This window comes from Parasteatoda tepidariorum, chromosome 1 (genome assembly GCF_982258835.1).
Source record: "Parasteatoda tepidariorum strain Cologne lab strain chromosome 1, Ptep-v5.0, whole genome shotgun sequence".
In the NCBI taxonomy this organism is placed as follows: domain Eukaryota; kingdom Metazoa; phylum Arthropoda; class Arachnida; order Araneae; family Theridiidae; genus Parasteatoda; species Parasteatoda tepidariorum.
Window position 1 is genome coordinate 80,869,775 of NC_141755.1, and position 17,933 is coordinate 80,887,707.

At 28.8% G+C, this 17,933-nt stretch overlaps 1 protein-coding gene across 1 annotated transcript in view; it reads left to right on the forward strand.

The window, feature by feature from the left end:
- Nucleotides 1–9,667: 9,667 nt before the first annotated feature.
- Nucleotides 9,668–17,933, forward strand: part of LOC107441235 (tyrosine kinase receptor Cad96Ca) — a 78,094-nt gene continuing 69,828 nt past the window's right edge. The window contains 1 exon segment of the mRNA XM_087167563.1: nucleotides 9,668–9,987. Within this exon segment, the coding sequence (XP_087023689.1) occupies nucleotides 9,924–9,987 (64 nt within the window). The 5' untranslated portion in view covers nucleotides 9,668–9,923.

Here is a 17,933-nt window from a genome sequence, read left to right on the forward strand (position 1 = left end):
AGAAAACTTTTGAATTGGAAAGCTTTTAACTCCAGACTAAGAGGAAGACCGGAAAAGAGATGGTTGGACGATACCACCAAATATATTTAACTTTCTTGAAGGTTCAAAATTGGAAGTCGAAACCAAAAATAAGAAACTGTGGAATGATAATGTTTAGCAGGCAAGACAGTTAGGTGTCCAAACTGAAGAGAATCCTTATTTAGTTAATGAAAGCCATGAAAAATTCCTCTTGAAAGCTTATTTAAATGGAAACCTTCTTGTTCATACCGGAAAGAAATTTCCTTCATGGGGTATATGTGGTAAATTGTTTGTCGGCACATGTAAGCACTCTCGTGTTCATACTGGAGAAAAGCCTCGTTCATGCAGTAGTGTGTAAGTTTGAATAGACATTTTATTATTCATACTAGGAGGAAGAACGTTACATGTGTGGTGTGTGTGACAAAGCATTCGCACGAAAAACTCATTTAAATAGACACTCTGGTTCAAAAAGTTCATCTAAACACACATTATCTTCTTTATTCAGGAGAGAAACTTTGTCCGTGTGGAATGTGTGATAAATCTTGAGAAATCTGCTTTAAATAAACACTCTAGTGTACATACTGGGGAGAAACCTTATATTTGCAGCGTGTGTAATAAAACGTTTGAAATAAAACTGGCTTTATCAACATTGTCTTGCACACAACGCAAGGGGGAGAAATCTTATTGATGTAATGTGTATGGTAAAACATTAAAACAGAGAGCTCGCCTAAATTCACATTTTCTTCAGCATTCTGAAAAGGAACTATTTTCATGTAGTTTGTATGACGAATCTTTAACAAGGAAATATGATTTAAATCAACACTCTCATATCTATATATATATATTTCTCTTACACGGCACCAAAAAAAAGCTTCATTACAACTCCCCGAATGGCAACGTTAGAAAATCAACCAATGATTGCTGCTAAAAATGTCACATGGCAAATCTGGAAGAGGTGGCTCAACATATAGCGCTTTTAAAAACGGAAACAATAACCAGAGTGAGCATTATCAGGTTGTTCAATTCAGATTCATGGCCTTAAAACATGATAATATTTAATTTAAACTCAATTAGGAATTAATTAATTAATTAAAGTGAGAATGCTTTAAAAGGCCGCTGTTGAATTGATATTTTTCTACTGGGAGCTACCTAAACGTCTAAAAAACGTCTAAGTGTTTGTATTGAATGCGTTGAATTTTTTTATATTTTGCGTTTATTTATGCATTGAATTTTCACGCTTTAAAATGCAGAATATTAGTGAAGCTGCTAGGGCTTTTAAACGTAAAGAAAGAGAACGTGTTCGAAGAGCCCAAGAAAGTGTTGAGGAATGTTATGAAAGACGTAGATTGCAGAGATCAAGTGCAATAATAAGTGTTCAAGATGTAACAGTAGATGTCGAAGAGTATAATATTGGCTCAATGACAAAACAATGTAGTTATTGTAATGCTTACTTCTGGGCCAAAGAAAGAAATTCTTCTGGCAAATCAATAATGCTGATCACCAAAAAATATTTCATTTGGCGATAAAACAAATTTTTGTGTTCTTGAAAATGAAAGACTTTTTGAGGGTTATTATCTCACAAGGAAAAGTTAGGGTAAAGTTTATATTTTTAAATAATAAAATTTTTTTCTAAAACTTTCAGAATTTCTAGCATTAACTAATTCATTATAAACATTTAGTTGAATTTAGGCGAGTAACTGCAATATTTGATAATTTATTTTGCTAATATGTTTCTCATTTAGCCAACGTTTTGATTTTTTCACCATGTACAATCTAGATAATATATTTTTTTAAAAGCTAATATACTTTTTTAAAAGCCAATAGGAACATTGATAGAATTCTTCTACATAAGTACAATACTATGTCTTTGATGATAAAATACTATGTCTTTGATGATAATATACTATGTCTTTGTGCTAGAACATTGTGTTCATTGGCGAGCGAGCGCAGCGAGCCATGGTTCACGGCGTGAACCACATAGGATTGCGAAGCAATTCTCGGGGGTTGGCGAGCGTTAGCGAGCAGGGGGCGGAGCCTCCTAGTATATATATATATATATGTTCATATTAGAGAAAATCTTCATTCATGCAGTTTGGTATAAAAAAAAACATTCACACAGAAAACAAATTTAACTAGACATTATCGTATGCATAGTGAAATATTTTTTATGTAGTGTAAGTGATAAATCTTTTGCTCAAAAATCTGTTTTAAAAATACTATCTTGTTCATACTGGTTAATAAACTTATTTATGCAGTGTGTGATAACACCTTCTCACTGAAGATTTGCTAAATTCTAATCTATCTTGAACATTCTGGGGAAAAACCTAAATTGGGCAGTTCGTGTTAGAAAATATATCTTTTTCATTTAGCAAAACTACCTTATTCGTGTAATGTGTGCAATAATATTTTTTTTTATGGAAATCTGATTAAAATGATTAATGATCACTCTTTTCTTCCTATTACTGAAAAATCTTATCCGTGTAATGCATGGGATAAATCTTTTGTACATTCATACATAATACTCTTCCCTCAAAATTGTCTCTTTCCATGCCTAGCTGATTGCGTTAAGGCTGTTTCGAACGCTATGTTGGCCCATGAAATAACACTTGTTTTGTTAATAATCTGCCATTTTCCTAACTGCTGTTATTTTGCAATAGTTATTTATGACTATTAGGTCAAGTTTAGCCTGTACCCAGTTAGTCTAGTTCTGGAAATGGCAATAAACGTCAGTGGGGGGGGGGCCCAACAGTTCTGTTCCTACATCATCCACATTTTTGACTGAGGTCCTGACTAAATAGATAGTGTTTGATACTCGTCCAGTTGGTCTGATGTCATTGACTATTGTCAGAGTTATACAAACACGATGCTGATTCTGCAACACTAATATGGTATAAAACATAATAAAATTCGAATCCTTCACAACGATATATAAGTACTACTCTACTATCGCGTCTCAGAATCGGTTGCAGACTGTGGGATAGTAGTTACCAATTTTTTCCTGCTGTGGAACCCTAAATGGCAGACCTTCTTTTGGCGGAATCCCAATTTAATAAACAAAGTTCATTAGCTATTGCAAACATATTATTTAAAGAAACAATCATCACTGTAAATCATTTTAAAAATATTTAACGTGAGAAATTAAATAAATGTTTCTAACGTTTCACCAGTCTTAAGGCTAGGTCGCTGGTCTAGAACGACATCTAGTCAAGTTTCAAATTTACTTTTGATGTAATGCTTAAACTGAAAATGAAGAAGATGACTTATGGTTTTCGTTGAAATGAATACGAAAAAGAATGCCTGTCAGAGAAATGCATTTCTTTTTTAAATTAGTTATTTTCTTTGAGTTGCAAAGTTTGATAAACACGTGCATTTTTGTTCTTTTTACTATTGATAATACAGTTTGCTTAAACCATGTTATAAAAATAAGCGAAATTTTAAATCCATAATTATTGGATATAAATGTAATTACAGGTTTAAAAAATGACTACTGGGTTAAAAAAAATAAAGTCCTAAATCTCGGAACCCCCGTGATCCTTCCGCGGAACCCTAGGGTTCCACGGAACATCACTTAGGAACTACTGTTTTAGGGGGAATGTGGGGGAGGAAACTGAACCTCAAATTTAACTCCATCAAATTTTAGAGTGAATTTTGAAAAATGACATTATTCGTTGCCATAGACGATTCCTTAGTGTTAGATAAAGGTTTCAGTTGCATAATTCCAATGTGTTAACTACGATATTTAATCATTTTACTTATTCATAGACGATAAATTAATAAGTAAGTAGAAATTCCTTTTGCATGGAACAACTCAATATTAAAGAAAATTATGAAGAAAAAAAAATGACAGAAATATCAGCGAAGCATGTAAGCAATGTTATTAAGATTAATACCTAGTCAAATTAATACGTCTTACACTTTTTTTCTCGTGCCCAAATTTAATCCAATCTTTATCACGTGCATAAAATATTATCATATCACGATGCAAAGAATCACATAAAAAAATAAAACACAATAACTACATTGCTCATATAAGGCCCTCATCATCCTGTGATTCGAGCTTCCCAAGTGCCTCTTGTAAAGAAGAGAAAAGAAACTCCACCTAGTTTTTTATATATATAAGTTGTTTGAGCTTATGCCAGTGGCCCGAGGCGGTTGACCGTCTTCAAGGCATGACCGATTTTTTCTTTTTATATTATTGTTTCTTTCTTTATTTGTTTCTTTTTTTTATTCGTTACAACCAGTATGTGACGTCACTTAAAGACGATCCTCCCGAATTCACCCGCGAAATCGGGTTTACCAGATTCCTCTAATTGTTGCATCTACCTGGCGAGTGATTGTTTCTTGCAATTAGAATTTAAAAAATAACAATAATAATTTTTCACGTAGCAAACGATTCAAATGGAAGATTTCAAATGCAGAAAGGATTATCGAAGCATCAATTTGATTAAACAGCAATCAAAATTAGTACGATTCATCAGCATAAGTTCCCTTAATGCAGCTTTGATCTAAAATCTTAAAAAAATAATTGAAAAATTCGACGTAAAAAATTCTATTACTTAATTCATTTGTTTTTCACTTACTTAAATCGAATTGAAAATTTAGCGAGCCAACTCTACGTATTTCGCAGTATTTTTCAGCATTAAAAAAATAAAAGTAAAGCATAATTAACTACAAAATTTATTCATGAAAATAAATCCAAATGTTAGAATACAATTTGGCGTGATTCAAAATATTAGAATATTTAATTATAAACTCTAAAATTCACTTATAAATGGAGAAAAAAATACTTAATATTTCTTTAGCATCGCCTTTAGTTTTAGTTCTTATAAACTATCTTGCATAGAATTTTCAAGTTTTTTTTTTTTTTTTTTGTCCCCATTAGCAAAAGTAGACTTAAATATATTTCACTAAGTAAGTTTTTCTTGTAAGATCACCTTCTTGCAGTTCTTTTTTCTTTCTTTTTTTACCATCCACCATTAATTTTTAATTGGATTAAGATCCAGTAAATTAGCTGGCAACGGTGACTCTGTAATTTTGCGTTGTACCAACTAAATCGTAGTTGATTTCGATACATGGAGGGAAGCTAAATTTTGCCGGAAAATAAAATCATCCTCAAAAATATCTTCTGACAATGGAATCATGAAATGTTCGAGAATGTCTTGATATATTTCTGAAAATCAACATTTTCTTTGAGGATGCATACCTTTCCACTTACAGTTTCGTTCACGCAACTCCATATTATCACACTAGCTGCTAATTTTTCATAATGTTTTAGTCTTTCATAATTTAATGCTTCTTGTTTCATTCTCCTAACACGAACGCCTTGATTTCTCTCAAATGCGCTGAACATACTTTCGTCAATATCTTTTTACAATCCTCCAAGCTACATAACAATCTTAATCACTGTCTCATTCTTACAAGGTTTTGTTTTACAGTCACAAGTGGTATTGTTTTTGGTTCACGAGATTAAAACTTAAATTTATGAAGTTGATTTAGATATTGGTGATTTAAAAACATTAATTCTTTCTTCTTCTCATTTCCTATTCAAATATCGTGCAATCCTAAATCTTAAATCTTTTTTTTTTTTAACTACAGACTTCAGTTTTTTGTCGTCTCAGGTCGAAGCTTTCAGCTACCATTGCAACGATTATTTTTAAAATTTCCATTCTTCTGATACTGTTGCAAACGCTAGATTGAGAACAATTCAAATAATTGGCTTAGCTGGCTATACGTTGTTCATTTTAACCTGCCAATATCAGTCAGTAATTCATAGTTTTACTGCTTACAGAATATCACGCAAGCGTCCCCTTTTAAAACAAATACAAAGCGTAAAACACGGAAAATAAATCGTTTTAAAATAATCGTCTGCGAGAAAAAGAAAATTTTTATAAGCAACTTGCTAATTTTTAAAAACAAATTTTATCTTAACATATTCTTATAATTTGGACCAATAAAAATAAGCATTCTAATATTTTAAATTATGATATTTTTTTAAAAAAATGAGCAAGCTTTTAGCTAGTATAGAAGTTTAATTAAACATAGATTGGATACAAAAATATCGTTTGCATATTTGCATTAAAGAATACTTAAAAAAAATGTTTTATGTATTTTCATTGGGTGTGAAAAATGAATGTTCTAATATTTTGAATCAGAGTCATAGAGTTTTCCTAAGCAAGAAGTTAAGATTAAAAATATTTCAAGAATGAAATCTGAGTAAGATTTTTTTGATAATTTATTTAATGGAAGTTAGGGTTCTGATAAAAGAAAAAAATATTGGATTGAATATAAAATGCATAAAAAATTATCAATTTTGACAATAAAAATATTCGAATTCCTTTTGTTGGAAATTTAATTTAAAAGCATGAGTTTTTTATGAACTCATTCATGCTCACTGATGGTTTAGTCAATATTAATTTACACTCTTTGCTATATAAATTATTTTTATTACATGAGAATCTAATTTTATTACAAATCAATATTTATTATACATGTAGCAATTTTATTATTATCATTAGGTTTATCTTTAGATTCGGAGCCATTAGTTGTTTGTCTGAAAAATATCGTTTCTCAAAGGCGTTAGAAATTTTACATGAATTTTAACATGAACGTTAGTCCTACATTTTATGTACAGCTGCGGAGAATTTTTTTGAGTACTTGTTTACTATGTCTGTTACCATAAGTACTTATTTAAAAAATATTTGTATATTTATTAAATCGAATAATGCAGCTTAGTAGATTTTTAGTTTCAATCATAATATTTGTTTAAAAAATCGATGGTACATTTTAATTTTTTTTTTTTAAATGCCATATGTCTGATGCATGTAATTGATCATGTCTCAGACATGACAAACTTGGTAGCAGGCATGAGGTTTATTTGAAAATTTTAATTTTGAAAATCATTTTATAACATAAAAATATAATGGTCAAAAACTGTTTCTGGTTGTTGGTGCCGCATTCCTTAAGACCATTAAAACCATATATGTTCGTTTCTTTAATTAAGGAAGATTCCGATTCCTTCAGTTGTCATCTGCACAAAATAGGTAAAGATTATAAAGATACTTTATAACTGTGAATAAACACAATAATATTGTTAATATTATATAACTGTTAATATTATATAACTGTTAATATTATATAACTGTTAATATTATATAATAATTTGTAACTGTAAAATCTTTCTTTATTTTACGTTATTTGCATCCAATGCTTATTTATAATCTTTCTCTATTATTATTTGTAAATTAATACGTTTTTACTTTTTCCTATTCCAAATTACAATGCTGAAACTAACGGCCATGTACTTTTATTATAAAGGAATTCAGTGATATTACCTCATTATGCAACATTTTATAATTATCCTATTTAAAACAGTTTGGACCTACTTACAACGGCTTGCAACTGTTTTTTGATTATTAGAAGCAAAAAAATTCGTGCTATTTTTAAGTAGCTATTTAGCTTTAAAAAGTTACATTTATTAAATAATGTATTATCAATTATAAAATTCATTTATCTTTAATAAGATAAATCAAATTTTAAGAAATAAGCTTTAAATAAAATTGTTTTCAGTCAACATATGAAATTAAAATAATTAATGCAAAATTATAAAATAATTAATACAAAATTGTAAAATATTATTAAGGATTAATTTTTCGTAATAGCTCTGAATAATTTCATCGGTGGAAAACATTGATATTGTGGTTTTTCACATCGTAATTGTGGTTTGCAATTCTCGCCACCGACAAAAACTGTGCATATATCTCGCATTAAGCAATTTTTTTTAACTAAGATTTCTGATATAGATTTATTTTTAAATTTTTAACCTCCAAATTTTCAAAACTTCTTAATGCGTAAATTAATTTGACCTTGGCGATTTGAGTAAAATTCAAAAGAAACGAAAAGGATTCGTAATGACAGCTGAAAATGTTACAACTTTCTAATCTGGCGAAATTTGATAAAAATCTGAATTGAGCCATGGTGGTTCAGGGGATATAGCTTTCTCCTCCCAATGAGGTGAACTAGGTTCGAATTCCAGTTGCGGCTAGTTGATACGAATTCTGCTCCTGAGTCGCACCGACAGCAGTGAAGGAAAAATATCCTCAGTGGTTATAGTTATCATGTTTATAGTATCATGTGGTAATAGTAACTCGGATAATGCGTTAGAATCCCCACGCCATCGGGTTAACCGTGGAAAGTTCCCGTGTTTTACCTCTCCATGTAACGCAAACGCTGGTTAGTTCTATAAAAATTTATATTTTTGCGACATACTGCATCGCCATTTTACCTCAGAATACGTACCATTTATCGCGAATCGAAATTTCGTCCACTTTCCGACTATCTAGGTCGTTTAAATTTCGGATAAATTTACAAGTAATCAGATTTTAAAGTATACAAAAAAAAAAAAAAAAAGAGTTTAGGTAAATCTAGAATAAACTATAAAGTTTCAAATACTATATTTTAGAAACATTTTTCCAACGTTTGAAACGTTCATTGTATGCTCACGGTTTTTCTGAACTAAATTTTTTCTAAACTTAAATTTTAAAATACCAATGAAGGCGAAACAAAATTTGCCATGGAAAGAGTCTCCTGCAGTGTATCGTCCTCTTCTTAAGTTAAGATTTCTGTGCATTTCAGTTATGATTCTGACAATAGCAATTTTAAACAATGAAACTGTGTTTTAACATTGAAAGTATTTATTTTTGTCTTCGATTTTCCATTAATTTACTTTCTTCGATAGGCACATTTTCTTGTCACACATTGCTTTCATCAAATTTAGAATGTTAGATAGAAAAAATTTGTACTGAATTTTACCCGGGGGCTATAACAGTCACAAATTTAAGAAACCTTTGTTTTCAGCTTCAATATCAAAGAAGATTATTTGATAGATACAAATAATGTGAAAGAGTTTTAATATTAATTATTACAAAACAATGTTTTAATAGTTTTAAAATTATGTAAAATAATTAGTTACATTAGAAGTAACAGAAATTATAATAAAACGCTAGAATTTTCCGTTTCAACCTAGTCATTAATTAGAATTTAATTCTAGTGGATGCTTAATGAAAGGTCAGTAACTTTTAATTTTGTCTCAAATGGTGAAAGAAAAATTTATGTTCAAATGATTCAAATGAGCTCGGCGAGAAAGTAAAATCAGAATTTATGTCGTAATTTAGTTTCTTTCCTTAGAAAAATCACTGAACTCACTACAATAAAATAAACTAATTGATAAAAATAAATGAATTAATAAATTTGCCATCCCATGTAACGAAACTTTCAGCTTATATTTCATAAAATTAATAAAGTATTTTAAGTTACATAAAAAAAATAATAAAATAAAAAAACAGTTATGTTTGAAAAAAATGGTTTTACATAACGAGAAGTTTAAGGTCAGTTTTCAGTTCAATAGACCACCTGTTAAGTTTTAAGGTCATCACTTTAATTCTTCTTTTAAATTACATACTTTTTTTCTCTTACTTTTAGGTCAACAAAAGACGAACTTTAAAAAGTACAATCCTTCCTACTTTTGTAGCAAAATACACCAACTTAACTGGTTACAAAATACAAATTAGTGCGCCAAATAACTTTGAGTGGCGCATTTAGAACTTCTGACCGTTTGAAATGTAGCAACCCTGCACCTGGGCAAAAACTTAGGATAAACATCCACCTCAAATACCTGTTGGATCTTCGATACGGTCCGTGCCCGTAGGACCGCTCCAACAAATGATGCCCGCACAATCTGCCAGATCATTAACTTTCTATGAACGCTAGAACACCAGTCAACATGACCTGAACAATAATTCGATGTTCTTGTTTAAATATCATCGGGAATAATATGTGATATGTGTTTTTAATCTCATCGGGGGTCTTTTTGACCTGAAATTGATACGTATTATCATAAGTGTGGAATTATGAGCTCAAAAATATGCAGACATCTTCATCTACTCATCTTTGTTTACCATTGCATCTTGCAAGGTAGGTTTTTCTTTCTTTTTCTTTTTTTTTTTTTTTAATCATTTTGAATCCCTTCTCGAAGAATTTCCCATTTGTTTTTTTCATGTGCAATTGATTTTAAAAGATATTTCTAGTTGTGGTATTTACATCGGGCCAAAATATGTAAGCTTAGGCTTTGATGAAAATAACATTGCTTATGTTTTATTTATTTTTTAATTAGATTGTCATTAGAAACCATTACATTGTCTTTTTTTTTAATCATTCTGAATCCCTTCTTGAGGAATTTCCCATTTGTTTTTTTTTTCATATGTAATTGATTTTAAAAGATATTTCTAGTTGTGGAATTTACATCGTGCCAAAATATGTAAGCTTATGCTTTGGTGAAAATAACATTGCCTATGTTATATTAATTTTTTTTCTATTTAGATTGTTATTAGAAACCGTTGATATTTTGGTAGTGCTTGAACGAGGAAATATTTTGATGAATAATCAGTATAATTTTCATGTGAGGTTAAAAATAAAGTTTGTTTTTTAAATTTGAATTTAATTATTGCTGAGAATGATTTTTTTTATTTAATTAATCTTTTCATTTGGAAGGTATTGAAAACTATAACAACAAAGTTTATAAAGTTTTGATAAATATTCAACGTAATTTTCGTATGAGGTTAAAAAGAAAAAAATGCTTTTCAATGTATGTTGGTGAGATTGACGAATGTTTTAAGTATATTTGAACTCAAACGACACGTTTTAAATAAAATTATACATAAACATACGAAATTAAAGAGAAAAAATTAAAAGTAATGCATTCGAGTTTGTAGAATATATATGACGAATAACCTTTATATTCTTATGAGATTAAAAGACATATTTTTTTTAAATTTAATGCTAGAGGGAAATTACATTTAGGTAGCGTTACAGATTTGCTTGATTTCTGAAAACAAAATAATACTAAGTAAGATGAATTTTAATATGAGATTAAAGAAATTGAAACGGAAAATGACACTTTAGAAACGTTACGTATTTCATATCTAAAAGACAAAATAATGTGGAGAATAATAACATTAAAATGAATTTTTGTATAAAATTAAGAAGGAATCGAAGTTATTATTAATGACATGAAATTAAAAGAAAGAAGAAGTTCTTATTCTAAAAATAAATAAAAAAGTGTTTGCAAATAAAGTTCCAAATATTTATCTTTTTTACAGACATATGGACAGGATATTTTTTATTACTGAACATAAAAGGCATTATTAGACGAAATTCCGAGAAATAGTTACAAAAAGTGATAAACGCGGATAGGAAATTTTTTATACGTATGGTCAGATTTCGAAATTAGTCATGCTATACTTAATAAATAAACATCTAATTTTTTTTTTTTTTTTTAAAAAAAGCATTGCTGTAATTTATATTCCCAAACTAAACATTTATGATCTAATTCGATTGCTTGAGCTTTTAACCTAAATAGGTTAGCTTCTTGTTTTGTTTTTATTCTCTATTCTTTTTTTCACAAATTTCATACACTCACGCGAGGGATTTTTTTTTCTTTTATGAATGATTTTCATCTGAAAAGGTAGAAAAATTTTCCGGTAAGTTGAATTTTTACCGTTATGAAATAATTTGCTTAGAATATTCAGAATATTCGTAATATATATTCAGAATTCAAAATATTATTAGAACTCAGAATAGTACTCGCATATTGCATACACGTACTTTTTTATTCTTTTTACATTCTTCGTTATTTTGTTTTTAAAAAGCTCCACATTTTTCTCAAAAAATTTTAATAGAGTTAGAATTTTTTTTATAAACTAGAATACTTTGTCCCCTACTCGCCAACCCCAGTTATTGCTTCTCAATCATCTTTGTTTATTTTTTCTTAAAGTAAATATTTCTCGTAAGAACACTGAACATTTTGTTAAAGTGTTAATCGTAACAATATAGACGATTACCGAGTTTTGAAAAATAATCATTTGCACTTAAGAAAAAAAATTTGCCTTAAGAATGCAGGTTGTACTACATAAGATGAAATGAGTGCGTAGTAATTTTACCCATTGAAGAGACTTAGAATAATTCAACTAAGGAGCAATTTTTAATGCTTTTTATTCAGTTTTTTTTTCTTTTTTTTTAATTTTACTATTTCGCTAAGAATTTTAAGATTTATATCTTGCAACATGTGATCTCTTTTTCTTCTGTTACTTAAGATTAATGCGAACGCGATCTTATAAAATAAAGATCTGGCATGGGAAAAATAAATTTTCTACAACAATGGATAAATCGTCAATATTTAAAGCAAAAAAGCTGAAAAGAATTCAAAGAAGCACTTAAATTTCAAATAACTTTCGAACAAATAGGAATTTCGAGAAAAAAAAATTCTCTTTAGAATTAACTTAGTTTAAATGATCATCTGCGTTAATTTAAATTTAAAAGCTTTTTTCTTAAATCTTTAAAGTAACAACAAAAAATTTAAGAAGCGTTTTGGAACTAGTTTATTTACAAATAATCTGCATTCATTACATGGAATGGAATAAAAATTATTCTAATAATGATAGCAATCGACAATTGCGTTTACAAAAATATATTAAAGATGGCAGGTATATATTTCTATAGGTAGTTTTATGATTTTCTACGGGCTTATAAATCAATAGAAATTTTTGTTGCTGCAGAGTTTAAGTAATTTTGTTAAAAAAAAATTTCTGGAACACTATTTTAATCCTATTCTATTTTCAACTTATATTCAGGAGTTCACTGATTCATAAACTTTGACTAAAAAGTTATACAAAGCCTTAAATACGTTTTTAGAAACTTCGAAAATATGATATCAGAGAAAAAAAGGAAAAATTTAACCTGAAATTCTTGTTAATTCAAGTAGATTAATGCTAGAATGCTAGGATAATGCTAGAAAAAATAAATAAACAAATAAAAAAAAGTAAGATGAAAATACGGAATATAATTTAAGAATGTATTCATACATCATGCATATATATTTTAAACGAACAACACAAATCTTTGTTCTACGCCTAAAATACTGAAACAACAAGGTGATTATATGTATTTTTATTTATTTCATTAAAGTGCTCAGTTATACTTCTTAATTTAAAAAAAAATAAAATCAATGATCGATCACGGGCTATATATTTTACGATCTCTTCGCGGAACTTGCGGATAATAGAAACCCAGGAGAATAATTTTTAATTAAATTTAATAAATGAGGCATAAAAAATATTCATCTGTTCTCAAATTTTGTTTTATTGTCGTATTTCATTCAAATTTTGTTTTATTGTCGTTTGTTGATTTCATGCTTCGGGAAAGTGGAATAAATCATTCGATTTTCCTGAGGTTGTTATCTTTTAATTTTAAGTATAAGAAAACTTTGTCTTCGTACTTAAAGAAAAAGATACGTTAAAATTAAATTCAAAATTCTAAACAACTTAGAAATTGTTCCAGATCAACAATAAACAGCTTTATTTTTGTTTTGTTTTATGCCTAAACTTACTAAAAATATAATATTTTAAAATGAGGAAGAAAGCAAACGATTCTTTAAATTAAATATTTTAAAAAATATTTTTTTTTCTTCTTTTTCATTTTGTTTTCGAATAAGTACAAAAGCAGATGTGTGCCTGTTTATTGTTTAATTGACATAAAATTTATCTACGTGCTTTATGAATTACATTTTATTCTTCAACAATAATTTATAGCGCTTTAAAAAAATTAAAAAAATCTTGCAACAGAAAACATGAAGGCTGATTGTGAGAGGCTTTTCTGTACCTTTATTAGATAAAATATCCTTTAAGAACTTTTCAAACACAAAATACGCTCCTAAAATGGAACGAATTGTTTTTAAACAAATTAAAACATGAAACAGATAAATATTTTTTCTCTCCATATTACTTGATTCTGATCCCTATTCACTTATTGTCTGTTGCGTCAAAGAAAAAAATTAAAAATGCTTAAACAAAATTTCAAATTCAATTTGAAACAGTAAGACATTTAATATATCTCAAATCGCAGTTCCGTTCTTAAAAAAAATCATTTTAAAGGATAAGAGGATAGACGCGAAAATTGCATTATTTATCATTCACACTTCTCAAAGCTATTAGTTTTAAAACTCGCCAACAAACAATGAAGGTCACGTGCATCCCACACAATTACTTCAATCTTTGGCAACATTTATTATTTAATAGATGCAGATGACTGAATTGAAAAATAGTTTTAAACCTTAGCAGAGTTTTTAACTCTTGGAATATAGAATAAACCATTGTTTCCATTGTTCTATATGCCAGCATGATAAGAATCATCTTCAACTCTACAAGATTTCTTTAAATTTTCCATTAGCTTAGTTCACTATTTTAATATTGTGAACAATATAATGTTGATATTCATCAACATTATTATTGTTCAAAACTTTTAAAGGGGATTGAAAAATTTTTGTTAATAATTATCCAAAAATAACACCATGCAAAAATAACGCCATGCAAAAAATAACTTTTAGTGTATATTTATTATTTTCATTATTTTCTTTAATACTAGGTGAAAAAATTTTGAATTGTAATGGTATACAATTTTTTTACAGTGTTAAAGAATATAATTTTTCATGGCAAAATGCAAAATTTGAGTGAAATCGGTAAAATAGTTCTTAAGAAATCAAATTTTAAAAAGTCGTATTTTTAAAATTTGGCTTCTCAGGAACTATTTCACCGATTTCACTCAATCTTTCTTCTTCTTTTGCCATGTAAAATTACAATCTTATACTTTTTTAAAATTTTATTAGCATTTTTTTCCTAACTTAAATAATAATGTACAACCCCTTAAGTAAGAACATATTATCATTTATTTTTCATAAGGATTCTAAAAATTCAGATTATGGGCGATCATTACGGAAAATTCTATAAAAATTTATAATGACATAATGGTGAAAATTATGACATGAAAATTATATTGCGATATTGGGCATGGTAACATAAGTCACTTTTACTACTTTGCACATCTCTCCTCATGAATTAAAATTGCTTTTATTACTTTACGAACCACACTTTATGAATTAAAATTGTTCTTTGACTATTTTATGAATTGAAATTGTACTTTTACTACTTTATGAACCTCACCTCATGACTTAAGACTATCCTTACATTATGAACCTCACCTTATGAATTAAAACTACGCTTTCACTATTTTATGAACCTATGAATTAAAACTGTGCTTTTACTACTTTATGAACCTCACCTTATGAGTTTAAACATCTTTAAAGTACCTCACTTTATGAAATAAAACCGATTTTCTTACTTTATGAACCTCACTTCAAAAATTAAAACTATGTTTTTATTACCTTATGGTAAAAATATAGGGTAATATATGCTATTTTCGATTCATATAATTTCAAAAGAACCAAAAGCATTAAATAATATGAATATTTAAAGAAAAAAAGTCTTATTATAATATGGATAAATAATAAAAAAAGAGATCGTATTATTTTGCAGCTCAAAACATTTATCTTATAAGGAACTTGGAACTTATTTTGTTGCTTAAGTAATAATACTCTTGCTTGAACGGTACCAGAATTAAAACATACGGATATCATAGATTAAAGGATCTTATTTAAAACAAGTTCAATGATTATTTAAAATAAGTAGTTAAAATTTCAATAAAAATGTAATAACCATGATAGTTTTAAAAATATTTATATTAATTAATCATTGTAATATACTCTCATGCGGTGCTATTTTTAATTCGTAACTTAAATGTTATATTAATAAATATGTGTTTCTTCGAGTTTTAGTATAAGACAATTGTATAAGAAAATCTACATTATAATTTATTAGCACAATAAAATATATTGTAATGATTTAAAACAAAAATTCTTAGTTTAAAAAAAATGATATTTTTAACAAACATGTGTGTATGTAATTGTGTTCAATGTAGAAAAAAAAATTCCCTTACTATTTTTTTTTCCAAAAAATCGTACCTTAGTACTAAGAAATATGAGAGATTGAGAGATCAAAACGAAAGACAAATATGATTAATTAAATTTTCATCGTATCTATAATTCCCTCACAAAAAACTTTCTTACGGTTTCAAACTGAAACATAAAGCTTCTGGTTCATTCCTATTATTTTCCTTTTTTTAAACTTAGATACGCTTAAGAAATTGAACTTTAAATTCTTAACTGTTAAAATTTTAACTGTGTATGAATTATATTAGTGATAAAAATGGGAATAAATCCTATTGGTATGGGCAGAAAACTATTGAAATTTGTCTTGTAATGAGGTATGGAGCGTCTATAGAGGTGTGAGTGCTCTATCTAGTCGGAAAGTGATTAAGATTTTGATTGCAAGATTCTAGCCTCACATACAAGAAAGCATGTTAATGAAAATGTAAATAATATGATTCTATATCGCATTAAATTTAAGAAAGTGCTGTTGAAATTGTAATTCATCCTCAACTACAACAGTTAAGTTGAAAAGGATACAATAATTGACTTCCAGTCATTTAGTAAGAAGGAGTTATTTTTATAACACCTTTTAGACTTCATTGCCATCGACGTCCAATTATTTTAGATTTAACCGATACAAAGTTATGGCCAATTAAGTATCTTATAGAATGTTATTGAATTCCAAATTACTTTAATAAATACTTATGCGATATAAACTAGGTCTGGTTTGATTGATTGATGTTTATGTATAAAAATTATTATTCTAATAAAAAAATAATCTGGGAAATTATTATCGCTGCTTTTGCCAATCGTTGTTGTAATGCGGGCAGATCGCGGAATAAAAGGAACAGATCTACGACCGCAAGAAAATTCTTAAAACCTGTATGTGACGTCACATTCATGTGCTGAAATTAAAACAAAGTTGAGAAATATCGCTCGTCAGGAATGATAGGAAATGAACTTGTTCTTGACATGAAGCGCCAAGAATAAATGCCAATTATTGCAGCTGTTTACAAAAAAGACTGTAATATTAAACGACCCCCCTCCATACAAACACTGTATAAATTAAGACCAAGCTGCATAACTCGCTAAAATTAGAAGAAAAGGAATTTTCACTTGCTGCTTACGATATTGGGTGATGTATTAGCATAGATTTATTTGGTAAATTATATTTTAAGCAGAGTTCATTTCATTTCGTGTATTATGTTTCGCCACGATGCATTATACATTTTTGCATTAAAATTATAAAGTAGTCAATTTTATTTTATTTTAAAACCGTCGTTGAACAGCCGACCCAATTTTATGGGTTTACGACTACTTATGTTCAACTCCGTAGCCTTGTAATTTCGAACCCAATCCAGAAGACAAGGGAACTCCTGGATCAAGTATTGGGAGAAATTGACCTTCGTGGAGGACTTTTTGATGGAGCTAACCTGCATTTGCGTTACATGGTGAGGAAGACCACGAGAACCTCCCACAGTTAGCCTGACGGCAAGGGGACTCTAACCCATGATCCGTCTACCACTGAGGATATTTCATGTCAGCACTGTGGTCGGTGCAAGCCAGATGCGGAATTCGTATCGACTGGGATTCGAACCCGGTTCGTCTCATTGGAAGGCGAGCGCTCTGTTCCCTGAGCCATCGCGGAGTCGGATCTGAGGCAGGGTCTTTATAGGCAAAATATCACCATATTACTTAACAAATTTGAACGCTTTTTATGATTTCACACACTCCAAAATTTCCATCTGAGTATAGAGGAATTAGTTAGAGGAGGATCTAGGCATTGCATTTTTAGGGCGCGACTCTCACTACGCATCACCACTGAAAAGTTTAAAAATGCAATTTTTTTTAAAAATATTAGTCAAAAATTCAAAGCTTTAAAACTGATTCTAACATGTTAAGCTAATATTTGAAAAAAAAAAAAATAATGAATTCAAATTACAGCATATTTAAAGGAACAAGGGCAGAATACAGAAGATACGTAATATTGTCCAAAAATATGAACTGTTATTTTAATGAGAGTAATTATTAATAAATCTTTTAA